Below are 27,543 nucleotides of genomic sequence, written 5' to 3'. Positions count from 1 at the left end.
CTGCCCTGATTTGCCTGTGCCTGTCGCTCCGGGGGCTGCTCTTGGCCAGGCAGGGTCAGCCGGAGCTCACTCTGGCTCCAGCCAGAACAGGCTCCCGAGGAGGTGGCCCAGGAATTAAGAGGCCAATTCAGGCACCCAACAGCAGCGCGAACCTCAGCAGAATTCTTTGGCCAACCACTAACTCGCCCCTTCACAGCAGCCTGACCAGAAAGGCTTGGTGGCTACAAACAGCTACCTAAGGAAGCAGTTGGGGTGATGGGAAATCAATAACTCACTTTTTTGCCTTCCTCCGCCGCCGGAACAGGAAGGCCACCACTAGCACTGCTATTCCAAGTGGCACTAAAGTGATGGTTAGTGCTGTGTTTATCATACAGCTCTTTCGCACATCTTGAGGGCAGAGAGGAAGTTCGTCCTCTTCAGAACTGGAAACATCTGCTTTCCCCTGGACTTCGGAAACACCTGCGCGTCTCTTGTCGGTCGCATCTGCGGGAGCAATTCTGGACTTTAGTCTGTTCTGTGCACCACTGGTAAGCCTGCAGCACCTTTGATATAGCCAGCAAGTTCTCTGTTGCCCCCACTCCTGGTGCCTGGAGGCACCATCCCACCCTTTGGGACAGGGTGTCCCACCGACAAAACTCAGACGGCCACAAGGAGAGCACGGGGTAGAGCGCAGCAGCTTCCCCGTTCGCTCCTTCAGGGGACGCGGACAAAGCCCGTCCCTGCAGCAGGGAGTGCCACCCCCACCCGAGGGGACGGAGTCAGGCCTTCACAGCAGACTCTTGAGCCTCGCTCTCCCCTTCTGCCTTTTCTCCGGAATGGGCACTGCTGCAGGTGCTCCCAGGTTTCAGGGCATGTCTCCCTTAGGGACTCCCAGTGGGACTGATCAGTACCTGAGTCCGTTTGAAAAAATCCATATACTCTGCTGCGGTGGACTTCTCCTGGCTTGGGCGGCACTGCCAAAAACCAGAGACGACAGGTAAAGCATCAGCACAGCTCGGGCACAGAGGATGCAGGTTCCCTCTAAGCCCAGGCTGGCAGTCAGAGCATCACTCTGGACCCAGCTCACGGGAAGGATCCCGCTCTGTGCTGCTCTTGTGCCTCTGGGGACTCACGGCAAGATCTGGGCTGCAGCTACAGCGGGAGGTGCATTCGTAAGAGAGTCCCATTTCCCTCCATCTGTGGAATGGGTCCCAGATGCCCCCAGCTCAAAACACTTTCAGCTTTGGCTGCTGACGTGACGTGCAAGAGCGGGCACTAGGGGAAGAGCCTGCTGCCACAGTCCAGTCCCGATGGGTGACACCAGCTGATCACGGGACAGCAGTTACCTGGCCGGCCGATGTCCCGCATCCCCTCCAGTTTTCCACCAGGGACTGGCAGTGAGCGGCTGCTTCCCTCTGGAAACGCCTCCTTCTGCACAGCCTTGCGGTCCGTATCTTGAGAAAGAAAGGGGGACAGCTGGATCAGATGGAACCCTTCCCATCAGGGAGATGGCATCTGCAGCAGGCAATACTTCTCAAAGGCACCAAAAAGGAATAGAAACAAGGCCTGGGCTTTCAGGACTGCGCCTCGTCACCACTCCAAACAGCCACGCCGGACCTGCTGGGAGACCAGGAAATTGCACGCGACCTCCTGGTTCCCATTGCACGCAGCGCATCTCTGGCAAAATGGCAAGGGACGCTAAATGCCTCCTGCAGGGGGGACGGGAAGAAGCTGCAGCCAGGGAAACAGCCCTTCTGAGAAGGCTCCTCCGCAAGGCCCTCACGCCCTTCCCCCTGAGCACCAGCCATGGCCGCATTCGTCCCAGCCCCGCTATCGGCCTGCAGACGGGACACTGAGCTCAATCCAAAAAGGCAGCGCAATCAGCATCTCCACCCGATTCCCAGCACAGACAAGGGCAAACAGCATTACTTGGGACCTCGATCCCGCCTTGAACTGGCCCTGTGGGCAAGCAGTGCTACATGTGAGCTGAACACAAGTTCAGCACACACCAGGCCCTCCAATCTGTGTCTTGACACCTGCACAAACCAGCTCTGAGCCCTAATGGTGAAACGGGAGCAGCAGCTGCCCCTGGCTCTTGGCTGGAACCACAGCTGGCAGCAGAGGCTCTGCACCATCTCTGTGTCTCGCCAGAGCCTGCAAGGAGTGAACGCCAGCATCACTGCGAGGCTCTGATCAGCCCCTTCCCACTGTGCGGGCCACGGCGCGTCCAGATGTGTGTCTGCATCCTTTGGCTGTCCCGTCTCATGTCTAATGCGGAGTGAAATAGACCCACCGCGTCCTCCCTGCAATTTCTTCAGAATTTGCTTCCAGGATTCAGATGCCTCTGGGGGCTTCTTTCCTCCTTCAGCTTGATACTCTGGTCTTGGAAGACCTTAACAAAAGTATGAGGTTCAATTTTATGTCAAGATATTACGGAAAAACAACGCACAACTTGTGAGGTCAGTAGAGACAGACTACTCACCCCTGCGACGCCAGCCAGGCTGTGGCCCAGCATCCAGGCGAGGAGCTGGAAAAGTCCTTCCTACAGGCACATCTGTAACCAAACACCCAAAGAAGCCTCTGTCATCTACAGTGATCTGCATCAGCAGAACCGAATCGCAGCTGCAGTGAGGAGAGGGCACACACGTGCAGGTCTCCGTCCCCACACCCGAGAGGTGTCCAGCTGGAGGACCCTTGGGCTTGGAGCTGGCAGCTCAAAAGGGAGGAAAAAGCCATGACGTACCCACGGCATCTCCCAAAGCCTCCATCCTGGAACCCGGACGGGAACCTGGATCCCCTTGGCCGACAGGCACGGCTGCAAACAAGCGCAGGACAGAACAGCTCCGTGACACAGTGCAAGTCACTTCTTCAGCTGGGAGCGGCACGGAGTGCAATATCAAAGCGGGGATTACTCCACGGCACTCGTCCCTCCCTCCCACTCGGGACACGCGGCAAAGAGTTACCACGTGCCTGCAGCAGCACCGTACTGGGACTAACGAACCACGCGTGGAGCTGCTGGGAGAAAGGACTCCCTGGAGCTCACAGCTGCTCTAACTCAACCCCAACAAGCCGCTGGCTTGGCAGCTGGCACCGGCAGCAGCTCAGGCTCTGAGGGGCTGGCAAAGACACTTTCCCAAGGGAAAGCGCCCCGGGACACATCCCTGAGCCCGGCCCGGTCCCGCTCTGCTCTCCTCTGTGTCTCTGCTTTGGTCCCAGAAGGAGCGACTTGCCTTACCCAGGAGAGAAGATTAAAAGGGAAATGCTCCTTCCCCCCACTGAAACATTATCAATGTTTCTTCCTTCAAGGAAAGGGACATTGAGAACTTACAACCAGGACGACCCAAGGGCTCCAAGCTAACAGCCAGACGAGAGGATTGATCAGGGCCACCACCCCCATCTAGAAGCAAGCACAGATGGATATCTTCCTGTTACAAGGTTGGATCCACTTGCTGCCTTAGTGAACCACGGGCACTGGAAGGGGCTCAGGTAACTACACGGGAGCCAGACGTAGGTCGAGCTTCCTAAAGCTGCAGAGGGGCCTGGTGACCTCTTGGCTGGCTCCTGGCAGCTCTGCAAACACTCTCCCCAGGCCACGTGCAACACTCCTCAAGGAGCAGATGGATCAACACACAGAGGAGACCCTCGCAAAGCCCTGGAGGAAAAGCTAGCCTGCCCTCTTCCTGGGGAGAGGAGCCTGCTGGCCGTGAAAGGCTGCACCAGTGCCACCCACTTACCCGCTCCCCGCGCTCGCCACGGAGCAGCCTGGGCAGTCCTGGCATGCAGGGCCACCCAGAGGAGGAGGAGGGGGAGAAGGCGCTGGGCGAGGGCCATGGCACCCACGCTTGCACCACACTGCTTTCGCTGCCGCTGCTGCTTTCGCTGCCGCTGCTGCTGCTGCAGTGAGGGTCGGGAGCTGCGCGGTCCGTTCATATGGCTGTCGCGGCACCGTGTGGCTCTGTGACCTCACAGCCCCACTGTGACCTCATGGCTGGGCCGAGGCTGCACGGGGACGGCTCTGCGGGTGCTCACGGAGAACCGTTAGAGCACGGGGGCTTTGTTATCCCCCAGTGTGCATTGCTTAGGTGTGCCACGGGCACACGGACCTGACCCTAAACATTTTTGGCACTCAGAAGGAGGCTGTAGCTGCTCTTGCAAATGCCGCTCCCAGTTTGGGAAAGGCCAAATGCTCCAAGTTTCTGTACCTCCCGAGCAGATACACCTCTTTTCCCTTTACAAGTGATCAGCATTTCAACATCCACCCTCCTGTGTGGTCAGAAGTTTGGGAAAAAGCCACCAGCCCGTCAGCACTGCTGGAGCCCTTGAAGGGCCGTGTGTGCAGAAGCATTTGTGCATAAAGGTCACCAGCACGGGGCCTTGTCTCTGGCCATGCAGACAGGGCACAGGAGGCCCTTGCCAGCAGCCTTGTGCCCACCCTGGCCTCTGTGTCGCTCTCCAGGGATGTTTTTTAGGTGTGCTGGCCCTGTTGATGCCCAGCTCCGCAGGCTTTGCAGGCACAGGCTGTCCCAGCCCACCGCAGCGGCTGCAGCTGCAGCTGGCCGGAGCAGCCCCTTCTGTACGTGGTGGAAATCAAGCAGAACCTAAGGCCAGTGCAGAGTGCTGACCGCCGTCATGGTTTAACCTGAGCCAGCAATACAAACGCTATAGCTGCTCACTCACCCCTTCCCTCATCCATCCCCAATAGGAGAGAGAATCAAAAGGGAAGGCAGAAACTTGGATTGAGATAAAATAAAAAACACTACTAGTAAATATATATAAGAGGAAATAAAAAATAGTCAAGGCAATTCCTCACCAACTCTGTCTACCACTGAGCAGCCAGTCCCAGGAAAACAGTACCTGGTGCCAAAGCTGATCCCAGAGAGAGAAAAGAGAGGAAATAAGCAGAAAGGCTCAGAGGCTCTCTGGCTGCTGGGCTAGAAAATGAGCAGCTCTGGCTTTTCAGCCATTCTGTATCTGGTGGAAATCAAGCAGAACCAAAGGCCAGCACAGAGTGCTGACCCGCTGTCGTAGTTTAGCCCAAGCTAGCAATACAACTGCGATAGCTTCTTACTCACCATCACCAGCTGCCTGCATCGTATCTGCCGGCAGAGAGCACCGAGTTGCTGTGCCCACCACTCACCGGTGCAGAGCAGGATGTCTGTCCCCCTGTGGCAGTGCCAAGGGTGGTATGGGTGACAGCTGGGAACTGTCTCAGCTCCCCGTGGCAGGTAGCAGGGCTGCCGGCCACCTGGGCAGGGGCAGAGGCACGCTGGTGGGGGGAAAGCTCACCCCTCTGCCCACACCCACCTCCGAAAGGAGGCTGCACCCATCTACACAGCCCCTCAGGCTCCCCTGCTCGGTTGCTGAATCCATGGGGCCTTGCTCCACTGTGCTGGGCTGCTGGCACTGGCTGCTTGGCAGCACAGCAAGCTGCCAAGGCATGTGCGAGCAGCTGGCGTCAGGGGCCTGCCCGGCGCTGCCTGCCCTCCCCGCAGCCGCTGGGAGGTCCCACCCTCGGCCGTGGCACACTGCAGCCCTGGCAGCACACACGCCCAGTCCCATGGGACACGGGTCTGCTGGCTGTGAGCCCCAGGTGCACCGGGAGCAGAGGTGGCACTGGCACTGACACCACTAAGGGAGACACCAGGATGCTGAGCTACACTGTTTATTGGGGGGCAGCAGCAATGGGGGCAAGTTAGCACTGCAGGTGCTTGAGCAGCCACAGCACCATGTTCATAAAGCCGTCAGCTTCGGCCTCGACACCGGCCAGTGCATGGTTGTTTCCCGGGTACCAGAGCAGCCTGGAGGGGACAGAGGGCTTAGTGCTGTGCCCGTGCCCCCCACCCGGGCACCCAGCAACCCACTCACCGGGTGGGGATCCCTCGGGCCTTGAGGGCACGGTAATACTCCAGCCCCTGCTTGGGAGGCACGCGCCGGTCGTCCTCCCCCAGCATCAGCAGCACAGGCGCACGGACCTGCGGGAGCAGCAGAGCCTCAGCGCTGGCACTGCCAGCAGGGAGAGGGACAAGGACAGGGCCGTACCTGGTCAACATACTGCATGGGTGACTTGAGCAGCATGTCCGTCCACTGGGCTGGGTCTGGCAGGGCGTTGGGTGCATAGGATAGCCCTGTCTCTGTCAGGCACCTGCAGGCAAGAGGTACGGGGGCTCGTGTGCAGGCAGGGTGGTGGGGGCATGGTGACAAGGGTACTCACCAGTCAGGGATGTCAGTGGTGGCCACCATAGAGGCAATGTTCACCACGGGGTTGCGGACCACGCAGGCGTGGTAGGTGTTGGGGTATTGGCCAAGGAGGTGGCACGCCAGGAAGCCCCCATGCGAGCCGCCCACCAGTGCCACCCGGTCGGCATCCAGCGGCTCCTCCTGCAGCACCCGCTCCACGCAGAACTGCCGCCGTGGTGGGGGGGACACCCGCTGAGTCAGGTTGGCCCCACTTTCCCTCCTTGGGGCACCCACAGGAGCATGAGGCAGCCTGGGGTCAGGACCACATGCCATAGCCATACCTGCACATCGCGCACATCCTGCGTGCCCACGTTGCCCGGCAGGGAGGCCACGCTGTCCTGGCCAAAGCCCAGTGAGCCACGGTAATTCACTGCGGGGGGGCAGCATGAGAGCCTTCCTTCCCCCACCATGGCCCCACCACAGGCACTGCACACCCAGCAGTGCCCAGGCCCTGGTGTCACTCACCCAGCAGCACAGCGAAGCCCAAGCGGCACAGCGCTGCCGGGTACAGCATCCACCCAGCCGTGAAGACGGAGTGGGGACCCCCTGCGAAGGGCAAATGTAAAGGGAGGGTGATGCTGCCTAGCCAGGGCAGGGGCTACGTTGGGGCAGGGACAAGCTCTTACCATGGGGCATCACAACCAAGGGGGGCTTCTGGGAGGTGAGGCTCTCGCTTGGGCACAGCAGGATGGCATCAAAGTCCAGGCCCCCTGCAAAGGTGGGGTGGGGGGGTCAGAGCTCAGCAGGGGCAGCAGAGCCCAGGCTGGCCCCCTCGGCACTCACCGTACTGGGGGTGCTCCTGCTCCAGCGGGGGCCGCAGGGTGCGGATGCTCCAGCTGATGCCGGGCACAGGGGGCGCATCCTGCAGGCAGACCCACCGCACCTGCGCCTCCTGGCCAGCGCTGGGCAGGACGGCCACTTTCTGCGTGGGTACAAGGGTCAGTTCCAGCACCGAGGGACTGGTGGGCACTGGGGAGGGAGGCGACACCTTACCAGTGTAGGGGGGCAGCTCGGGGTGGAGAACCTGGCCACCAAGAGGTCCCGGTCGATGGTGAGGACAGACCAGCTTCCCTGGGGAGCATCTGGGGAAGAAGTGGGGTCAGACCTGCAGGCCCGATCCCCTTGCCAGCACCAACACTGCCATGGCCCTGATGACCTGCCACTCACCGGCCGTCAGCGAGGTCGTGGCACCCGTCACCGTGTCCACCACAAACACATCCTAGGGCACAAGGGCAGAGTCCAGCAGAGTCCTGACATGGCTTGGTCCCCCCACGTGCCCCCCTGCCATCTCAGCATGGCAGCCCTCACCTGCTGGCTGCGCTGGGCCGTGTCCAGCACCAGCCTGCGGCTGTCAGCTGCCCAGCACAACCCTGGCAGAGCGCTGCAGTAGATGCCAGGGAAAGAGCCTGTAATGAGAGTGGGGGTGCTCAGCACCGCTCTGTGCACCCCTCACCACCTCCAAGGCTGTACTCACCCCATGTCTGCCGTGGCACGACCTCCAGCACCACGCTGGTGTGCTTGGTGTACCAGTCGTACTGTGGGAGACATTCACAAGGTGAGTTTTGCAGAGTCTCAGCCCCCACTGCAGCCTGGGGAGGGGGCACCACCGCCCTCCTCCAAGCCCCCAACCCAGCACGGACACCCCACTACTTCCCCAGTGCTCCCGGGTGCTGCTCACCATGTGGAGGCGGCTGCACTGCTGGTGGGGGCCTAGGGCCTCGTTCTCCAGGTAGACGATGCGGCAGCGGTCGGGGCTGAGCCGTGGGGACCACACAGCCCTGGTGTCCTCAGAGAGCAGCTCTGCAGGGGCATGAGGGGACGGTGAGGGGCTATGGGGAGCTGGGGTGCTGACAGGACCAGGGTGCGTGTCACTCACCGCATCTCCCGCCCGTCAGGTCCACGTAGAAGAGCGCTGAGCTGGGGACAGAGACAGGTGTCACAGCAGGGCCAGGGGGATGGGCTGGGCTGTCGGGTGCCCCTCAGGGACTCACCGGCGGTTGGTGCAGTGCCGCAGCCCCAGGCGGAAGGGCTTGTGCCACCAGCCCACGAACACCACACCAGTGTCACCAGGGGACCAGAAAGCCTGCAGGGTGGCGGGGAGTGAGCAGCTCACCCTGCCACCGACCCCCAAAACCTCCCTGTTTTGGTTCCCCAGGGCACCCTCCTGTGACCTGGCCAGGGGAGAGGTGCTCTGGGATGCCCTCCAGCACCGAGATGTTGCTGCTCTCGATGTCCAGGACACAGAGGACGGGCACGCTGCGGGTGGTCAGTGTCTCCCCCCAGTCCTCATGGTACATGAAAAGCTCACCCTGTGGCACAACTCTGTCAGCCCCATGGCCACTCCCGCTGGCCCCCACTGGCTCAGGGAGGGGAAACCCCACCTTGAGGGGTACGTCCTCCTTCTTGGGGTACCCTGTGTCCTCATCAGAGGTGCTCAGCTCTGGGGCTTTGCTCTGGAAGAACGACTCGGCCTTGGGACGCTTCTTCTCCGCCACGTAGAGCAGGTGGGTCTCCGAGTGTGACCAGGCCAGGCAGCCAAATTGGTCTGCAGCAGAGGGTCGGGCACCGGCTCCCTGTCTTCCCAAGACCCCACATCCCCCCAGCATCCCCTGGCCCCTCACCATCATCATAGACGCTGCCATGCTTGTCCAGCACCGTCAGATCGATGCTCTTCACCTTGCGGTTCTGATCCCAGACCTGGGGACAGAGATGCCGGGGCGGCCACAAGCTACAGTGTGGACCTGGCTGTGAGTCCCAGAAAGTACCCAGCCCCCCCCTCACCTCCAGAAACTGCTTCTCCTTCTCCTTGCCGGGGACCTTGCGCAGGACAGCCTTCAGCGCCCCGCTGGGGGACTCCCGGCTCAGCAGCCTGCAGGAGGGTGGGTGCCCGTCAGCCCCCGCCACCAGCACACCAAGGGGATGCTGGCATGGGGACAGGACCGGACTCACTCATCCTTGATCTCAGAACAGGTGCCGGCGGGCCCCGAGTAGACGACAGAGGCCCCGTCGTGGAAGATCAGGTACTGGCGGCAAAACTTGACGTTCTCGGCCCGCGCCAGGTCCCGCTGCGACCACTCTGAGAGGAGCTGGGTGAGGACACGCGCTGTGTCCCCGCAGGCAGAGACCCCCCGGGGGGACACCCCATCCCCGTACCGGTGTAGAGGCTGCAGTACTTGCCCCCGTACTGGGTGGTGACGTCGGGGCCGATGCAGGCGGTGCTGAGCGTCGGGTGCCGGCTCAGCTCCCGGTAAAGCTCCGCCATCTCCTCCGTGCTCGGCGGCACCTGCGGAACCCGCCGGGGTGGCTGCGGCGGCGGTGGGGCAAGAACCAGGGAGCAGTGGGGCACAGGGGGCACTCAGCGGCGCACCAGGGCACATGGCGGCAATTAGAGGGCACTGGGGGCAGTTACTGGGGTACCGGGGACGTAGGAGGGCGCTGGGGCGGCACCGGGGCGCGGAGCTGGGGCAGCCACCAGGGCACCGGGGGGATTGGGAAGGTGCCGGGGGCAGCTACGGGGTATCGGGGTGCAGGGCCAGGGCAGGGGTGGCGCCTGGACGGTGCTCCCGGGGCGGGCACGGGGACAGTGACGCCAGGGCACCCCCGCTCTCCCTCAGCCTCTCACCGGCGGCTCCATGTCGTGGCGGCGGGGGCGGCGTGGCCAGCGCCGGCACTTCCGGGACGGAGGGGCGGGCCCGGCGGCTTGCGGCGCCTCCCATTGGCTGCGACGCTCGGCCCACCGCCCGAGTTGCGGCGCCCCCTGGTGGGCGCGGGTGGCGCCGCTGGAGGACGGCTCGGCTCGCCCCAGCCCGGAGACACCGGTTCATCCGTGGCCCCGTTTGGAGCGGTAGCCCGGAGCCAGGGTGCGGCACCGCAGCCTCTGGGCCGCTCCGGAGCGGTTTCCCGGGCAGGTGGCTGCAGCGCGGTGGCTCCGTACACAGGCCGGGGGTATCGGAGCTCACAGTCCCCCCCCGCCCAGCCCCGGGTGTGGGCGGCAGCGCCCACCAGCACTTGGTGCCGACCAGCCCCACGGGGCTCGCAGCCCGGACACCCCCTCCATGCCGGGGGTCTGGGTCCCGCCCCCTTGCCGCAGGCAGGAATCGGGGCCAGTCCGTGGTTTGTGTCAAGTCCTTTTTATTCTGTTCCCACAGAAACACCTGGTGAGGGGGCAGCTTCTGGGAGGGAGTCACGACACAGCGGCGGGGGCGGCACGGTACGGCACGGTACGGCACGGAACGGGGTCACTACGGGTGGCACAGAGCACAGCAGACACGCACACCGTCACAATGTTCGGAGGGAGCGCACCCGGCATCGCGCTGACCGCTGGAAACGGCGCCCGGCCGCGCTCAGCCCTTCGCCTTTGCGCCCCCGGCCCCGGCCAGCACTGCCACAATCCGGGCCGGGGGCCTGGCCCCACAAGGTGGGCTACACGCCCCCGGTGCCGGCGGGCACAGAGGCGAGGTGGCGGATGCGAGACAGGCCCCAGCGGGGCTCTCGGTCCCGCCTGCGATTTACACACTGTACAAGTATTTACAGCGCGAGGAGTGGCGGGGGCCGGGGGCCCGGAGGAGGCACCCGTGGGCTATGCACTTGTCATCCGTGGGGAGAGGCGGTAGGTGTGCGCGGGCCAGGGCTCTCCGCGGTGGGGCTGCCCCACGGGAGCACTGCGCTCCCCCCAACCCTCCCCGCCTTGGGCACAGGCAGAGCCCCCTGCGAGGGACCTGCCACGGAGCGTGGGCTCCCCGCGGCGACCGGGTCCTCGATAACAAGTGCACAAATCTGCAAAGAGCTTTCAGTACAGCAATGGACTGATGGAAAAGAAAAAAAGAAAAGTCCAGGCAAAGAACAGCAAGCACTGAAAGGCGGGTGGAACCGTGCAGAGAAGTTGCAAGCCATGCTTTACGACGGGACAGACGGTCACGGGCGCTAGGGCTGCCCTTTGGCAAAGTGGCCCTCCGTGAGTCGAACATGCCACGAATTCATACGCACGGGTGGTCGATAAAGAGTAGTTCTCGGGTCGCTCGGCAGCACACTTTGCGATGAAACCCTTAGGCGCGACACTGAACTGAATAGCTATTCACAGGTCTTGTTCTGGAGTCGTGGTATTTCCTTGCATAGAACATCAGGCGGGCGAGGGGGCAGCTGCCACCCGCCGCAGGGGGCACCAGGGGGGTGCTGCCGGCGCGGGGAGGCGGCAGAGCGTGGGAGGCACACGGCTGTACGCTGGCAAGCCCCCTCCTCGGGCTGCCTCCCCCCCCAGGAACCCCTCCTGGCAGGGCGAGTGGGCTTTGGCCACCGCGCTGGCCGTCCCCGCAAAATGGCTTGAGAAGGACTTGGATTGCACAGTAAGAGGAAGGATTCTGCCGGAGGCAAAGCTCTCCTGATCTTGTTCCATGGGATTTGTGCTCTTTTGTAGCCTCCTGCACTCTATTGCTTCTACAGACGACAGCCCGTGTGCTAACTCATCGCACAAAGCAAAGAGGAAAGAGGATTTGGTATAAAGGTAAAAAAAGAAAAGCCCCGAAAGCAAAATAAAATAAACCCAGAGAAACTGTGAAAAAAGGACCCCCCTGACGACACCCCGTGGCCCCCCCGGTGTGGATGAGGTATACACAGAAATCAAAATGGGATGATTAAGGCTGTTCTTGAAAGAAAAGGGGTGCCCGGCGGCGGGCGCGCTGGCTGCGTGGCGAGGGCGAGCGCGGCCCGTTCGATGCTTCCAATGGCTTTGGGGCAGCGCCGTGGGCCGGGACACACGGCCGCGTCGGCAAAGGCCGGCCGTGCCGCCTGTCAGAGTCCTATGGCCTCGTATTTCAGTAGTGAAACAGTGTTAGGTCCTAGCTGACGCGCTCCGGGGCTCCCCAGGGGGCCGGGAGCGGGCCGCAGTGCAGGGGGCGCAGGGACGGCCCCATGGGGCGGATGGGGCTGGGAAGGAGGAGCGGTGCCCACAGCACCCAGCCCTCAGCTTGGGGCAGGGGAAAACCTATGAAGAGACCAGAGCTGGAGTTTGGAAGGAGCAACTCTGTGTATAATCTTGAGAAAGGGCCACAGCCCACCTACGAGGCCTGACCCGATTGCCCAGATCAGGCCCATCCCCTCAGGGCGGCCATGGGGCAGAAGGTGCATCGCCCGCCCGGTGCTGGGGCTTGCCGCGTGCCGTGCCGGAGCTGCTTGCAGGCGTGGGGGGCACCCACCCCAGGGCATCCGCCGGGCCCCCATTCGGCCGCCGTTTGGTCCAGCATCCAGGGATCGCCCTGCTTTCAAAAGCTTGTGAGAGACAGAGACAGGCATTAGTCCGAGCGGTGATGTCTCCGCGGAGGGGACCCTGCCGAGCGGCAGCGCCAGCCCGAGCGAATGGGTGGCGGCGAGCCAAGATGTGCTGCTGGGGGAGCAGCTGCTGCCCGCCCCCGCGCTGGACGGGTTCCCGGAGCAGAGCTGGGGCCGCCCAAACCTTCCCTGCAAACCCAGGGTCTGCACCAGTCTCCACATGGCATCGGCCCACGCAGTGCTGCCGGGACCAGGGAACAAGGCTGAGCCCCCATGCCTTGGCTTGGGGCTGGCACTTGGGGATGAGGATGGGGACAGCATGAAGAGGATGGGGACAGACTGCATGAAGGCAATGGGGCTGCACTGTGTCCTTCTTGCCCCGGGGGCTGGCAGTGAGGCAGAACTGGGCTCAGCAGGTGCCAGGGGGCACAGGGGTGCCATGGGAGCCTAGGGATGGCACAGCAGAGGGGACTCATATGATGGAGGGGATCGGTGCGATGGAGGGGACCAGTATGTGGCCCTGCCCTACGACACTCACTGTTATACCCAGAGTCCGGCGCCGTGTGCTGAATTCACTGGCGTCTTCATAGGTTTTTCCACGGCAACGACTCAATCTCCACTTGCTTCCCAAACTCCTGCAGTAGGAGGGAGCGGGAGGGTGTCAGCTGCAGCCAGGGCGGGAAGAGCCCCTGGTGCAGCACCTGTTGCTCACTGCACTCACCTTGTGCCGTTCTCTCACCAGAACGAAGTGAACTTCTTGCCGAAAGCCGACACCGCTGCAGGGAAGTGAGAAAGGCATCAGCATGGAGCAGCCACGCTGGCCCCCCACCTCCCCATCTCCCAAACTGCTGCATTTGCCCCAAACTGCAGGAACGCTGCATCCTGCCATCTGCACCTGGCCACTCCTGCGGCACCCAACCCCATCTGAGTGCAGGAGAGCATCACTGCACTGTCCCAGTCCCTGGGAGCAGCCCTCACCTTCAGTCAGTTTGCCTGCTTGTTCTGCTGCCCCCCCTGGCAGGATTTTGGAGAAAACGCTCTCTCCTTCCGTTCCGGGCTGTCCTGTTGCCGGGCCGGCAGGACCACGCAGCCCGGCTGCCCTTGGACCAGCCTTGCTGTCTGCTGCAGGATGAAGGAAGCCACCGTTAGCAGGAATGGGCCTGGCGGGGGCTTCAGCTGAGTCCCTGGGGTGCCAGGCAGCTGGCACGGGGGAGGATGGCACTATGTCCCTGGGCCCACTGACCTGCTGCTCCCAGGGGCTGTGCCATGGGCGCTCTCCCCGGCTGCTGTGGCACTTTCGCTGCAGGTTTGGATGTGTCTGTCTGCTCCACTTTTGGCTGGAATGAAGAAAACAGCTCTCAGGGCTCACCCATCCAGCAGAGCAGCCTCTGGGGGGACCTGGGCTGGGAGGTGACACCAAAACCCCCAAATGCTGTAGGAAAATGGCCCCGCACCCCCAAAAGCAGCAGGGAGGGATCCAGGGCACAGAGATGTCCCCCCCACATTCCCTCAAGGGGATGGCTGCTCCCGCAGCATGCAGGGATGGGCAGACAAGTGAGATCCACCTTGCCCCATGGTTCCTCTCCCCACCCCTTCCCCTGCCAAGCCCGTACTTACCGCCGGTGCTGTGTGCCCACCCGGCTGTGCATGGAGAGTGGCCGGTGCCTTCCCCACTGCCTGGGCTGGCCCTGGCTGCTGCTGCTGCGGTGGCCGGGACGATGGGGGTCCCTGGGTCCTACCCCGGGCCTCAGGCTGTGCCGAGCTCCCCGGCTGGGCAGCCTGCCGTGCTGCTGGCTGCTGCCTGCCGGCTGGTTGCTGCCCTGCCTGCTGCTGCCTGCCTGCCGGCTGCTGCGGGTGTGCGACAGGCTCTGGCTTCGGCGCTGGGGTGGCTGGCCCATGTGGCTGGGGGGGCTTCTGCGCTTTGGGGGTCTCGGCGCCATGGTGGTGTGCAGCGGGGCGGGATGGCGGGGTGTACTCAGCAGAGCCTGGGCCGTAGGGTGCAGGCACGCGGGGTTCAGGCTGCTGCGCCTTCTTGGGGGCGGCTGATTGCCCATGGCCACGGGGCTCATGGCGGCCCGGTTCCCGCGGGTGCTGCTTGCCCGAGCGCCGTGGGGGCTCGTCGCCGGCATGCCGGGATGTGCTGGCATGGCGCCCGTACTCTCCATGGTGCCGGTGCTCACGGTGCTGGGGGTAGTCGTCGTGCTGCCACGGGTCCTCGTCGGGGGGCTCGTCGTAGTCATGGTAGGTGTGCTTAACCGGGGGTCTCTTCTGCGAAGAAGAATGGCCGCCATAGTGCCTGGCCCTCTCCGCCCGTGCCTCCCTGGGCTTATCAAACCAGTCTGTCTCCTCCTGACCCAAATGATAGGCTTCGGAAACCAAAAACAAACCACAGTCAGTCTCTCACTTGAGGCCCCGCGGGTGAAGCCATGCAATGAGGTGGGAGAGGCAAGCAGCGGACACGCGAGTGGGGGACAGCCCGCGCCGCTGGGGAAGGGACACAGCACGGACCGGCTAACACCGAACACCCAGGGCAGGGGGAGGAAGGCACATGTCAAGCAAACTGAGGCGGTGAGAGTGTCTCTGCGTACGAGCGGAGGGGCATGCCCCGGGGAAGCGCCATGCTCTGGGGTGCTCACCACGGGGAGCCGTTACCTTCGCTGTCCGAGACAACGCAATGGGCATCGTCCATGCCGTAGCCCTCCTCGTGCTTGTACGAGTGACTCCTTGGCACATCTTTGATGTGCTCTTGCACATCAGGCAACGAGTGGCTGGAGCAGAACTGGGAGCAGGGATCCCCTGCCGACTGGGAGCCGGGCCCCCCCGCACTGCGTGACCCCCCCACTGCCTTCCCCAGGGGGCTGACAGGACTCTCCTCCTCCGAGGGCTGCGTGCGGATGGGCGCCCGCCCCCGACTCTGGCTCATGCTGAGGGACGAGGGCTTGGAGCCGCCTTTCTGGGAGCGCTCCATGCCCTCCCGCTCATAGGACTTGCTCCGGCTGCCCGCCTCCCGGCCAGAGGGCTTTTCCACCCCGTAGCTGGAGGAGCGGGTTCTGCTGCCGGCAGAGTAGACCCGCTCCTCCTCGTCCACCAGATCCCGGTTGGAGACGCCGTAGTACTTCTGCTGCTCGTAGACATTCTTCTTCAGGCCATAGGTGATCTCCTCCTGCAGCTTCTTGGCCCTGGAGGCCACATTGCTCCCACCGACCGAGGTTGTCACCGCGTAGGAGGCCAGGTCTGATTCCACATCTTTGGCTTCTTCGATGGGAGAAAACTTGGAGATCTTTTGCTCCATGCCTTGCTTCCTGTGCTTGCTGCGCTTCGAGGAGACAACAGCAGGTGCCAGGTTCTTGGAGGAATGTTTTGGCAGTGCTGCACTGGAGCTGTGCTTGTCAGCCCGTGAGGAGTGCCGGTACTCGCTGTCCCCATAGTAGTAGGACGAGCCAGCAGAGCTCCCCAACACCCGGCCATTGCTCTCAGTGCCCCGGTGGTAGCTGTTCTTCCCTCGGTGGTCCGGGCCGTGGTGGTCGTAGACATCCTCCTCAGACTCCTCTTCAGCTTTGGCATAGCAGCAGGGCCGGCCGGAGCCCTCAGCATCCCCTAAATCACTCTTCTCTCTGCCATGGCGGCTGTCAGTGCCTGTGCTCACCGGCTCCGCTTTCTGCCCCTCCACTGCTGGGCTCTCCTTGGTGAGCTCGCTGATGTCCTCGATCATCACGTAGTTCCGGGGGATGTTCTGCTCCAGGCTGGTGTAGAGGGACTCGGACGAGAAGCTGGCCGAGGGACCCTGTGCTGCACCAGCTCTCTCGGCTGGCCGGGCCTCAGGTACCTTGTACTGCTCGTAGCCACCACTCGCTGTCGTGGCACTGAAGGTGACGTCGGGGACAGCAGAGGAGCTGGTGGCCGTGCCGATAACCTCGTAGTTGGTGGGGATCTTCTGCTCCAGGTCAGCAAGCGAGGTCTGCCGTGGCTTCTGGTGCCCGCCAGTGACCTCGGCCAGGCTCTGGAAGAGGGAGGGCTGCGTTGCTGGCACAGCAGCCACCCCGGCGAAGGCGCTGGGGGTTTGATAGGGGTTTTGGGGCCGGTAGCCTGGCTGGCTTGGGGTGCCCAGCTCTGGGTACGTGGCACCAGGGGCTGGGAAGGCGCTGGGAGAAGCAAAGGTGGGCAGCGGGGCCGCTGGCAAGCCATCCTGTGTGGTGCTGGCTGTGGGGTACTGTGGGGGCTGTAGGCGTGGTGGTGGGAAGGCGGCGGGGCCAGGCGGAGCAGGGTACGGGTAGGCGCCGTAGGAGGCAACAGGGGCGGCAAAGTCAGGGTACTGGCCGGTGGGCGCGGGGTGCAGGGCAGTGCTGTCATAGGCGGCGAGGCGCAAGCTGTGTAGGTCGCTGTCGGACAGGTAGTCGCGGCGGTCCCCGGGGCCACGCAGGTAGGGGTGGTCCCGCCCACCCCCCCGGTCCTTCAGCAGCGACTCCTTGCGCTGGGTGATGCCCAGCTCCAGGTACTTCAGCTTGGCATCGATCTCCTTCTCCTCCTCATCCAGCTCTGCCTGCTTCTTCCGCAGCTTGGTGGCCTCGTGCTCCACCAGCTTCAGGTCGCGGTCCAGCTCCTTCAGCAGGCTGGCCTTGGTGACCGGCGCTGTGGCCTTGGGGGCCAGGCTGCTTAGGTAGAGCTGGGGGGTGGCCGGGCTGGCCAGGGGGACATGGGGCTCCTCAGGCGGTGGGCTGGGCAGCGTCCGCTTCACCTTGCGCGCCAGTGGGCTTGACTGCAGCCCTCCAACCTGCAAAGCCAAGAAAACCTGGTCAGGGCTGAGAACGGGTGTCCCCTCATGTCCCCCCTGAGCATCGTGGAGCTTCTCCTATGCCCCGGGGCTGCAACGAGACAGCCCCCTGTGCACATGTTCCCCCATGCACCAGGAAAGCGGCATTTATGTAAAAGCGCAATAAATAGGATGGAAGTAACAGGCAGGGCGCTTTCCGTGAGTAATTACCGGGGTGGAAGCCAGCCAAGCGCCGGGTTGGCCACGTGCGTGCTGCCGCCTGCCACAAAACTGCTCTGTGTCCTCAGGCACTCAGCAGCAGGGCTCGGGGGAGCAGCCGGGGCTGCTGCTGCCCCAACAATTGCCCCAGGGCTCTTTGTGGGGCATTTGGCAGCCAAAGGCAACTTCGATGCAGGGGGACAAAGGTGGAGTGAGAGCTGCCGCAAGCCAAAACAGAGCCGTGCACAGCAGCTGTGCCTCGGGAGAGGAGGGGAACGCGGCTGGGGCAGGGGACAAGGGACAGCCCCGATCCTGCCACCCAGCAGCAGGTACTGCAGCTGGTGGAGCTCCAGGGCCTCCCTCCGGCTGCCGCTCCTGTGCCCGCTGGCTGCTGTGGGAAGCCAGCTTTTTAAAATATCAATTGCTGCAGCGCTAATGAAACTGAAATGTGCCGAGGTGCCTCCTGGAGCTGTTCCCCAGGGGAAAAGTTGTTCTCTGCACTGACATACCTGGGTGCTGGGAAGCAGCGGGTGCTGGTAGAGGGAGAACCTGTCCTTGCCAGCCTCCTCAGCAGTGGGGCTGATGGGCTTGGGGTCAGAGAGGGAGCGCTGCATGGTCTTGATGGGGCGCGGCAGCGTCTGCTGGCGCTGGGCTGAGTCGGTGAAGTGCTTCTGCGGGGGCACGTGAGCCTTGTTCAGCCGCTCGCTGGTGGTGAAGGAGGACTCCAGGAGACGGTGGGGGGACAGCGGGGAGACGGGTGAATAGAGGACCTGAGGAGAGCGGGGCGGCTGACGGGTCACCAGCTGGGAGAGGGACTCGGCCGGCAGATGGGACTGGTAGCCGATTTCCAGGGGATCTGGCTTCTTCTTCTCGAACTTGCCCAGGGTTTGCTGCCGGACAGCGTGGGGGTCCAGGGGGCCCGTACCCACCATCTGGATGTTGGTGGAGTAGGGGGGGATGGTGGTGGGCACAGTCAGCTGGGGGACCACCACGCCGGGCTGGGGGGCCGGCTCCGGCTCTGTCTGGCAGGCCAGGCTCTCGCCTCGCTGCGTCTTCTCCGGGGCTGAGATGTACTTGACGATCTCCACCCGGGGGTCATGGGTGGTGATGTGGATGGAGGGGGAGACGCGGAGGAGCTGGTCAGGCTCTGTCTGCACTGAGCAGTCGCTGATGGTCTGGATGCCCACACTGGCCGTGCCGCGGGCCGTCCCCTCCGTCTTGCCCTCAGTACCGGCCTCGGTGTGCCGCGATGGCCGGGAGCGCCGGCGCCGCACAGGCTGCTCCCACTCCCCGCTGTCCTCCTCGTCTGTCTGCACGCTGCAGTCAGCACTGCGCCGCACCCGCCGCCGCCGTGACAGCAGGTATCGCTCCTCACCGTCCTCCTCGTCTGTCTGCACGCTGCTGTCGGCCGTCTTCCTCGCCGCAAAGGCCTCCCGTGCCGCATCCTTCTCATAAGCATCCCGCAGCCGTGGCATTGAGTTCCTCTTCTTCATGCCCCGGCTGGGCTCCCAGGACTCCTCGGCCTGCAGCGACATGTCTGAGGCCGAGCTGCTGAGGGGCCGCTGCGGCGTGGGGTAACGGGAGCCGGTGGGTCCGTCTGGCAGTGCCTGTCCCGGCGGGGGCCATGCCTGCCCGTTGTGCGGTGGGCCCCGTGGCAGCTCGACGGGCCCCTCGGGCGGGCGGGCAGTGGGCTCAGCAGGGAAGACACTTTTCTGGCGCTTCTGCTCCTCCAGTTGCTGCTGCAGCTGGTGCTGGAGCTGGTGGATGTGCTCGAGCTGCAGGCGCTGCTGGGCGAGCTGCTCCCGCTGCAGCGCCAGCTGCGCATGCCGCTCCTCCTGCTGCTGCTGCAGCACCTGCTGCTTGATGCACTGCAGCTCCTGCAGCTCCCGCTGCACCAGCAGCTGCTCCTTTTCCCGGTGCCGCTGCAGCTCCGCGCGTTCCCGCTCCAGCTCCTCCTGCAGCCGCAGCTGCCGCAGCTTCTCCAGCTCCACGCGCTCCCGCTCCAGCTGCAGCACATGCTCCTGCTGCTTGCGTTGCCGTTCCTCCTCCCGCTCCCGCTCCTCTCTCTGAGCCCCATCCACCGCTGCCTTGGCTGCTGTGATCACCTGCCCACCCTCCTTGCCGGCCACCGGTGCTGCCGGACCCTCAGCGCGGGGAGCAGCCCCTGCCGGCTCCGCTCTCTGCAAGCCGCTGGAGGGGGCAGTAGGGGCTTTGGTAGCAGGGCTGGTGCCCGCTGGTGCTGTGCTGACAGGCTTGCCCAGGTAGACGGGCGTCTCCATCAGCGAGGCCGCCGGCCGGCTGGGGGCCGGGTAGCGGTAGAGGCCCTGTGCTGCCAGCGGGACGCGGGGAGAGACAAGCGGCAGCCGAGCCAGGCTGGCCAGCGGCACCGCCGCCACACTGCCCGGGCCGTAGGGTCTGTAGAGCCCGCGCAGCATGGGCCGCAGCACTGAGGCCGGCTGGGTGGTGATGGGCAGTGTGGAGGCGATGGGCGTGTTGATGGTGGAGTAGATCATCCCGTCGGCAGCTCGCACGGTGGCGGTGGAAGGGAACATCTGCCGGACAGTGCCCAGGCGGACGCCAGGGACGTTGTACTGCACCAGGTTGCCGAAGCCCTGCTGTGCCTCGGGGAAGGAGGGGTTGTACACCCTGCTGGGTTTAGGGGGCGCGGGGCCCTGCTGCTGAGCTGCCAGCCCCCCCACACCCCCTGGCCCAGCACTGGGGCCGTAGGGCAGCAGGTCGGGGTCGTTGGCATGCCGGCCCCCGTACTGGTCCATGGAGTTGAGGGCAGCGCACATGCGGCTGATCTCACGCGCGGTGGTAGCACTGTAGTGGGCCAGGCTGGACTCCTGGAAGCTGGCCAGGTCCCCCCGGGGCGAGAAGCGGTAGTCGGAGTAGATATTGGAGACCGAACTGTACCTCCGCATGGGGAGCGAGTGGCCCAGCAGCTCCCCTGGCTGGCGGAGGTCGGAGAAGGAGCCATACTGCAGCCCCTGGCCCAGGTAACCCCCCTCGGCGAAGCCCACGCTGTAGGAATGCTTCATAGTGCTGAGGTCCACAGCAGCGTCACGTGCCGGGGAGGGGAAGGGCTGATCCCCCTTCGTAGGGTAGTAGCTCATCCCGATTTCAGAGAGGTTCGTGTCGGACATGGAGGAGTAGAGGCGTCCGAAGGTGCCGGTGGGGTAAAACTTCTGCTCCTCATAGAGTGCGGGTGCCGGGGCCGGCTGCTCCCGGTAGGGGAAGGTCTCTGGCATCTCTGGCTCTCTGCTGCCGTAGAGGGGAACACTGGCTTTCAGGCCGGGCACCACCGCTTCCCCAGCTTTCTTCTCCGGCATCTTGGAGGTGGGGTTAAAAGCACCAGTGCAGCTGCCACCAAAGGGGAACTTGTAGACCATGTCACAACAAGCCACCTGGCTCTCCGGCTTCACACCTGTCAGGTCCAGCACATTGGCTGGCAGCTCCTCCTTCAGCACTTTGGTCACAGGGCTGGCCGCCGCTTCCTCCATCTGCACCATCATCACCTGGGACTTCTTGCTGCCCATGGCAAGGAGCGGGCTCTGGCTCTTCAGCTCCACTGGCACCGCCCGGTACAGCTCCGAGCCTGACTCTGGTGGGAAGGGCTGCGGGAGGCCGCCGACATTCTGCGCCCCGCTGCTCTGTGTGATAAGCATGTCCTTCTTCACCACCTGGCCTGGCACGCCGTATCTTGCAAACTTGGTCTGCGGGGCAGCAGCAGGCTCAGGCTTGCTGACGGCCACCCCGCTGGCTCTGACAGCGGCTGTCTGGACACCCTGCTCCACCTGCTTCACCTGCGCCAAGCACACCGGGCTCCCGGTGCCCTGCCCGAAGTCCACCCGGCTCTGGAAAGGGTCTCCATACACCACGGGCTGCTTGGACTGTGAGAGGAGCATGGGGGAGGCGATGGCCAGGCCGGCGGTGCTGGCTGCTGCAATGATGGTGTGGGGCTGTTCCTGGGCATTGAGGTTGATGATCAGGGGCTGGATGGCCGTGGACTGCCGGCTGGGGATGTGATCCAAGGTCAGGCAGTACTTCCTGGCCTCGGTGGCCAAGGAGGTGAGATCCATGCCTTGGTCCGTGATGATGATGGGGGCGGACTTCAGCGCAGTCCGTAAGTCCACGGCATTAGTGCCCGATGCCTTGGGCCCTGGCTCGACCCGGGATGTGCCAGGGATGGAGGAGATGCGGCACAGGGAGATGTTTTCCGCAGGGAGTGCTCCCCAGCCGTACAGCCCTGCGATGCTGTCGGTGGCTGAAGTCACAGCAGGGGTCTTCTGAGCCTGCTCCTTCACCGGCTGTGCCCTGACGTAGGCTCCCAGCGGCTGCTCCGGTGCCGGGCTGTAGCCATGTGCTGGCAGCTGCCGGCTCGTCCTGGTGGGGGATGAGGTGGGGGACGTCAAGGAGCTGGAGCTGGCTGGCTTCGTTTGGCTGGCTGCGTCAGCTGCCAGCGTGATCACCATGAAGGGGGAATCCTGCGAGGAGGGCTGCCGGGCCAGGCGTGGTGAGCCTGCCCGGTGCGGTGTCTGTGTCCCCTGTGCCACCATGGGGGAGGAGGTGGCAGGGCTGGCAGCTGCGGCAGTGGGACCCTCATAGGGGAGGAGGGGGCTCTGTGTCTGCGTGGAAAACTCTGCAGTGGCCTTGGTGGCACAGGTGGGACTCTGCGTGGGGGAGGTGGGTGAGAGGGGAGTGCTGGAGCTCTTGAAGAAGGGGTGCATCTTGGGCGGTGGGGGCTTGCTGTCGCTCGTGGCCGGGAGCTTCTCCCTGGCTGTCTGCACGCTGATCTCCACCGACGCCTTGCTTCTGCCAGGGTCCTCTGTCTGTGAGCCATAGCTGACCGTGCTCTTCACTGGGCTGTAGCTTCTGCTGGCTACAGATGGGGCCTCTGGAGCTGGGGAGCCATAGCTCTGCAATGTGCTCCCAGGGCCACCCGCCGCTGTTGTCACCGTGCTAGTAACTTTGCTGTAGGTGTAAGGAGTGGTGGCAGCCTTGGATGCCAGGCTGGGCACTGCCGGGGAGCTCTGGAGCTTGGCCGGGTCTTGCCCCTCTTTTGCAAAATGCTGGGTTACCCGAACATCGGGAATGGCCTTGCCTGCGCTGCTGTCAGAGGTGGCGAAGGAGACAGGAGCAGAGAGCTGTGTGGGGCTGGTGCCGGGGGTGAGGGGACCCCCATTCTGCTTCAGTAGGTCAGCATAGGCGCTCTCGGCATTGAGGAAGTGCTTCTCCTGGTACGCTTCCTCCTGCCCCTTCACCTTCTCTCCCTGTTCCAGGGCCAGGTCGAAGGAGGAGGACCTGCGCATCCTGGAGATGCTCTGTGAGGTCTGCAGGATCTCCTCATACACGGCTCCTGCCTTTGACAGGGTGCTGGGGTAGCTGGGCTGGGAGGGGCGCGCAGGACCACCCTCATACTGGTACTCCTCACCGTACTGGTACTCAAAGCCGTTCTGGCCCTCGCTGCCACGGTAGCCGACCTGCTGGTAGGCGCTGCCATAGGAAACAGCTGGCTGGGCCTGCTGGACCTGCTGCTTCTGCATCATCTCTGCCTTCCTCATCATTTCCTCATAGGCTTCCTCGGCGCTTTTGAGGGGCTTGCTGGCGGGCTGGGTGGGGCCGCTCTCCCCCTTCTCTGTCGGGGAGTACAGCGACATGAAGGTGGGCAGGTTGTACTCACTGCCCGACTTGTACAGCTTGGAGGCCACGGCCTCGAAGCTCTCGGCCTCTGAGTCAATGGAGGGCGAGTACTCGGAGCAGGAGGAGCGGTGCAGCTCCTCCATCTCTGCTGCCTGCCGCAGCTCCTCGGTGGGGGAAGCGTCCTCGATGGGGGAGAGGTTGCTGGGGGGGGTTTTGGAGCGCTCCCTCCTCCGCTGGGCCCTCAGCTCCTCCTTGTCACGCTTGGTCTTGCGCGCCGTGCTCCGGATGCGCTGCTGCTCCACCTCCCGCATCTTCTCCTGCTCCCGCAGCAGCTCCTCTTCCTCCCGCAGCTCCTCCTCCTCCGATGAGTCCTCGATGGTGGGCAGCAAGGGGCCATGTGAGCGGTGGCGAGCCTTCCTCTGCTGCTTCACCTCCTCCAGCCGCTGCCGGCGGCTGGGGCTGCTGTCACTGTCCTCCTCCAGGGAGGAGATGGAGGTGGGCGAGGTGCCTGAGGTGTAGCTGGGCGTTGTGGCGGGCAGGGTGGAGGAGTACTCGCCGCGGGAGCGCTCCTCGGGGGAGCCCGTCAGGCTCTCCATCTCCAGCTCGGGCTCCCGGTCCAGGCTGGCGTCTGCCTCCTGCCCCATCTCCATCTCCCGGCCATAGCCGGTTGTGCTGTTCAGCTCGATGGTCTTGAAGCGACGCAGTCCGCCTTGGGCCGTGTTCAGGTCGTCGCCCTCTGCCACCTCCAGCTCCTTCCTCTCCTCCTTGTAGAGGCTGCCAGGGCTGTGCGGCAGGCGCCGCTTGGCCGACGCTGGCTCTTTGCCCTTCTCTGCCTCAGCCTTCTGCCCGGCTTTGGGAATGCTGTACTTGGCACGCCCGTAGCCTTCCTCCTCCTCCTCCTCGAGGTTGTCCTCCTCTGCACTCATCTCCATGATCTGCCTCCGCATGAACTCCTCATCGCTCACCTCTGCCTCCCGGCCCTTGGGCCGGGGGGGCACTGGAGAGAAGCCCCCCTCGCTGCTGTCCTCCACGTAGTCATGCCGTAGCTTGCTGCCAAACTCATCCGAGGACTCCGTGCTCTCCCGCCGCTCCCGCTGGTTCTCCCACTCCAGTGAGTCCTCATCTTCCTCCAAGATGTCCTCCAGCTCCTCATCCGAGTCAAAGGCTTCGGGGGTGATGGAGAGGTATCGTGGCCGCTGCCGCTGCTCCTCCCGTGGCTCCGGGCCACCCTTGCCGCGCTCAGCGGGCTCCAGTGGGGGACCTCGACCTTCCAGGAGGGGCCGCATGCTGCTCTCCAGCTTGGTGAGCTCGGAGGGGCTGGGGGGGCTCTGCCCGGCCAGCCCAGTGCCACTCAGCTTCTCCTCCTCCTGCTGCACCAGGCCGGTGATCTCGCTGTGCGAGCTGGAGATGCCATCAGAGGAGTAGCCGGTGTCACTGAGGCTCTGGGGGCTGCGGGACAGGTCCGGGGGGTACGGCTTGCTCCCCTCCTGTGGGCAGGGCAGAGCACAGTGTCAGACCTGCGCGGCTTCGGAGCTGCTACCCCTGCTCCCCCACCTAATCCTCCCCTGGGGAGCACGCAGAAAGTCTGGGCGGCATTGGGAGGCTGGGGGCTGCCTCGTGTAACTCCCAATGGCTTGTCAGCAATTTGTCTGTGCGCTAACGAAGGCAGGTGATGGGGCACTCTGCGTGCAGGGGATGGCACAGCAAATGTCCCCAGGGTGCAGGCACTGTGGGACTCATGTTTAAAAAACTGGGCCCTGTCAGCCTTATCTCTCCAATAACTAGCAGGAGAAGGCTGTGTAATGGCAATATCCATTTTTTTACTACTCACTACTCAGAGACTCGAGGTGGCTGAGCCCTGTCGTTAAGCTGGGGTACCGATGGCTGCGTGCCCTTCGCTGGAGCAGGGGAGCACAGGCAGAGCTGTCGCTCATCCCAGGCAGCTACCTGCACCAGGACAAGCCCAGGCACTGGTAACTGGGGAGGGTTCTGGGGAGGGGGCAGCCCTTGCACCCCTGCACCTGGCCAGGCTGGCACAGCGGCACTGAGGGAACATGAGCTTCAGCAGCTGCAGCTGTGGGGATCTTTAATGAGCTTTAATTTCCCTGACTGACAGGCCTGCCTTCAGAAGCACAGCAGCCCCCAGGACCCTCCTTAGATGCCAGCAGAAATAAACAGGCCCTTTTAACTGACATTACAATTAGGCAGGGTGGGGGCAAGCTTCCGAGCCCTGGGGAAAGCCCTGTCACACTGTGCTTTGATGATACGGTTAGGACCTGTCATCCCAGGGAGCCACCAGGGACCTTATTTGATTTCGGAAGTGCCAGCAGACAAGGATAGAACAGCCTCTTCCCCAGGGGCAGCTGTCCCCCCAGCTGGTGGGGACCTCCTGCTGTGCCCCCTGCCCAAAGGGGGGTTGTTGGCTGCTGCAGGGATGGTTGCTCTTGGGGGAAAACTATCCTAATGCAGACAAATGTTTCCCCAAACCATACTGAATTTTAAAAATGGTGGGATGAGGAGCTTGAAAAATGCCAACTGCTGCAACACAAAATGTTCTGAAACGAGTTTTCCATTTAACAACAAATTCAGCTGCCCTTATATTATTTAAAACAAATCCAAAGGCTAAAGATTACATGACCTATCGCATTATGCCCAAATTGATCTAATCCTAATAAAGAGCAGGCAAACTCCAGCATGCTGCTGTAGAAGTTCCCGAGCAGTGTGGAACTGCTGAGACAGCAGTTTGCAGCTCACCCTTTCCTATGGCAAGTGGCCTCCAGGACACAGTTTCTGCTCCGACTCGGAACAACCCCCCATCTGAGCATCGCTGCTGGCGCAGACAGGGCTCAGCACTGCACCAGCCCCGGGGACACGCAGCCCCAGGGCTGCTCGGGTGGGGACACGGGGACACGTGGCCCCAGAACTCACCTCTTGCTCCTTCGCCCGCGGCGCCTCAGGGGGTGCCCGGCTTTCCTTGCTCTCCCCCTCTGCTTTGGGGATCTCGCTCTTCCCCTTTGGTGTGGCGGTGCTCTCGGGAGCTCTGGAAGGTTTCGGAGCAGCTTTGGGCAGCGGTTTTTCCTCTGCCGGTGCCGGGGGCTTCTTCTCCGGCGGGGCAGGGCTGGGGGACCGGCTGGGTTCAGCAGCCCGCAGGCTCCGCGCAGGTGAGGGCTGCCGCTCCGGGGGTGCCGCCGCTTCGGCGGGTGCCGGTGCTCTCTGGTGCTGGCTGGCAGCTGGCGGCTGGTGCCGGGGGGAGCCGGGGGGTGGTTGCTTTGGGGCAGGCAGAGGCATGGGGGCTGGGTCACCAAGGCTGCCTTCGAGTAGGCGCTGAGTTTGGCAGTTCAAGCACAGCCATTCGTTTTTCTGCAAAACAGAGAAAGGAAAGTTCTCTTCAAACTCCGTGAGATTTGGCCCGGTGGGGGTGTCACTGAGATCTGCTGATGGGACACACAGTGATGGCGCAAAGGACTCAGCCCACGTAAAGCAGATAACCGGCTTCGGCGAGGCCGGGCTGTGAGCAGACAAGTGTCATAACGCTGGCATGGGCTGTGGAGGGGTCTGCAGCACTGCAGCTGAATCCTACAAACCATCTAGAAGAGACCAACCGTCCAGCTCAGACCTACCCCTGTCCAGGCCTCGGTGATGTTCAGCCAGAGGGATGATGGCTACGGCACAGGGATTTCACACTCTCCCCCATGACACCTCAGTATCACCAGCTCTCTTCATCTCCAGTCTTGCCAATATTTCAATTTTAAATGAAATGAAACAATGAAGGCAGATTGCTACTGTAGCTTAACATTTTTTTGGCTCCACACAGCTTCTCTTTCCTCAATACAATAAAGGTTTAATAGCATAATCATAATACTTAAGGATCTTTTTTTCTAGGTTATCAGAAAATACTGGGTACACAAGTATGCAAAAATTTCCCAAAGATATTACTCAAAGTACACGCTGTGCAGGAAAAGAACAAGACAATCTTGTCTAGTGAAATTCTCAGCAAGAGCCATCGTTTTATGACCTGGAAAAAGCCGCTTGCACGCGGGGCGGTGAGTGGCAGAGAGCCCGCGGGGCTGCGGCGGGGGCTCTGCATTAGATCTGAAGCACTTTCCCCACCCAGGTCATGCAAGGGCTATTTTTACCCACCCAGGAATGTCCAGGAATAGGGGCCTGACATTTCCTTCCCTTTTGATGTTTCATAAACTTAAATCTTTTTAGTTTTGCTGCTGACAGTCTGATATGCTCCAACTCCTTTTCCCCAGACTTCTTCTTTGCTGATCCGTTGCTCCTGGAGCTCACGGTGGCCAACCTCAGGGGGCAGCTGGCCCCAAGGAGCTGTCATGCTGTTAGAGACATGGGCTTGGTCTTCAGCTGGACCAGCCTGCGATTGGGGCTGCAAGCCAGCCCTGTCTCCTGGAGCCACAGAGGTCATGGTCTCCATGGAGAAGATGAGGTTC

General features: G+C 63.0%; 3 protein-coding genes across 4 annotated transcripts in view; all 3 read right to left on the bottom strand.

The window, feature by feature from the left end:
* Nucleotides 1-271: 271 nt before the first annotated feature.
* Nucleotides 272-2,747, bottom strand: LOC308044110 (uncharacterized protein; the record flags this gene model as incomplete). The annotated part of the gene is made up of 5 exons (XM_080350586.1): nucleotides 272-483; nucleotides 891-953; nucleotides 1,326-1,433; nucleotides 2,273-2,371; nucleotides 2,723-2,747. 5 exons carry the CDS (start codon nucleotides 2,745-2,747, stop codon nucleotides 272-274), a joined length of 507 nt encoding a protein of 168 aa, XP_080206712.1.
* A 2,900-nt stretch (nucleotides 2,748-5,647) lies between these two features.
* Nucleotides 5,648-9,668, bottom strand: LOC308044247 (acylamino-acid-releasing enzyme-like). 2 transcript variants are annotated; one of them, XM_080350799.1, is made up of 21 exons: nucleotides 9,370-9,668; nucleotides 9,166-9,292; nucleotides 8,998-9,085; nucleotides 8,838-8,913; nucleotides 8,598-8,761; nucleotides 8,388-8,525; nucleotides 8,208-8,299; nucleotides 8,093-8,133; nucleotides 7,895-8,016; nucleotides 7,691-7,751; nucleotides 7,525-7,622; nucleotides 7,384-7,435; nucleotides 7,210-7,298; nucleotides 7,000-7,138; nucleotides 6,843-6,926; nucleotides 6,682-6,762; nucleotides 6,498-6,586; nucleotides 6,191-6,381; nucleotides 6,019-6,121; nucleotides 5,845-5,951; nucleotides 5,648-5,777 (listed from the first exon to the last, which is right to left on the bottom strand). In XM_080350799.1, exons 1-21 carry the CDS (start codon nucleotides 9,476-9,478, stop codon nucleotides 5,672-5,674), a joined length of 2,157 nt encoding a protein of 718 aa, XP_080206925.1. In that variant the 5' UTR covers nucleotides 9,479-9,668; the 3' UTR covers nucleotides 5,648-5,671. The 2 variants fall into 2 exon arrangements, with proteins under 2 accessions (XP_080206925.1, XP_080206926.1); XM_080350800.1 differs by lacking the exons at nucleotides 9,166-9,292; nucleotides 9,370-9,668 and having other exon boundaries at nucleotides 8,598-8,726; nucleotides 8,998-9,074.
* Nucleotides 9,669-13,215: 3,547 nt separating this feature from the next.
* BSN (bassoon presynaptic cytomatrix protein) overlaps nucleotides 13,216-27,543 on the bottom strand; it is a gene marked incomplete at both ends in the record, with an annotated part of 91,775 nt that continues 77,447 nt past the window's right edge. The window contains 7 exons of the mRNA XM_080350730.1: nucleotides 13,216-13,256; nucleotides 13,459-13,602; nucleotides 13,724-13,817; nucleotides 14,098-14,846; nucleotides 15,133-17,251; nucleotides 17,959-24,579; nucleotides 26,021-26,452. Coding sequence (XP_080206856.1) covers nucleotides 13,216-13,256; nucleotides 13,459-13,602; nucleotides 13,724-13,817; nucleotides 14,098-14,846; nucleotides 15,133-17,251; nucleotides 17,959-24,579; nucleotides 26,021-26,452 — 10,200 coding nt within the window. The remainder of the gene's footprint in view (nucleotides 13,257-13,458; nucleotides 13,603-13,723; nucleotides 13,818-14,097; nucleotides 14,847-15,132; nucleotides 17,252-17,958; nucleotides 24,580-26,020; nucleotides 26,453-27,543) is intronic.

Source organism: Nesoenas mayeri (genome assembly GCF_963082525.1).
Source record: "Nesoenas mayeri genome assembly, chromosome: 10".
Lineage (NCBI taxonomy): Eukaryota > Metazoa > Chordata > Aves > Columbiformes > Columbidae > Nesoenas > Nesoenas mayeri.
Note: the sequence above shows the minus strand (reverse complement) of the source record. Positions and strands in the feature narration are given on the sequence as shown.

Bases quoted from the DNA above. Each gene is read 5' to 3' on its own strand.
- LOC308044247 (XM_080350799.1), bottom strand. From the start codon at position 9,478: ATGGCGGAGCTTTACCGGGAGCTGAGCCGGCACCCGACGCTCAGCACC. The intron at 8,914-8,997 runs GTGAGGGGGGGG...CTCTGTCCCCAG, and splicing joins AGGAGAAGCAGTTTCTGGAG to GTCTGGGATCAGAACCGCAA. The intron at 8,134-8,207 runs GTGAGTCCCTGA...CTCTGTCCCCAG, and splicing joins CGGCACTGCACCAACCGCCG to CTCAGCGCTCTTCTACGTGG.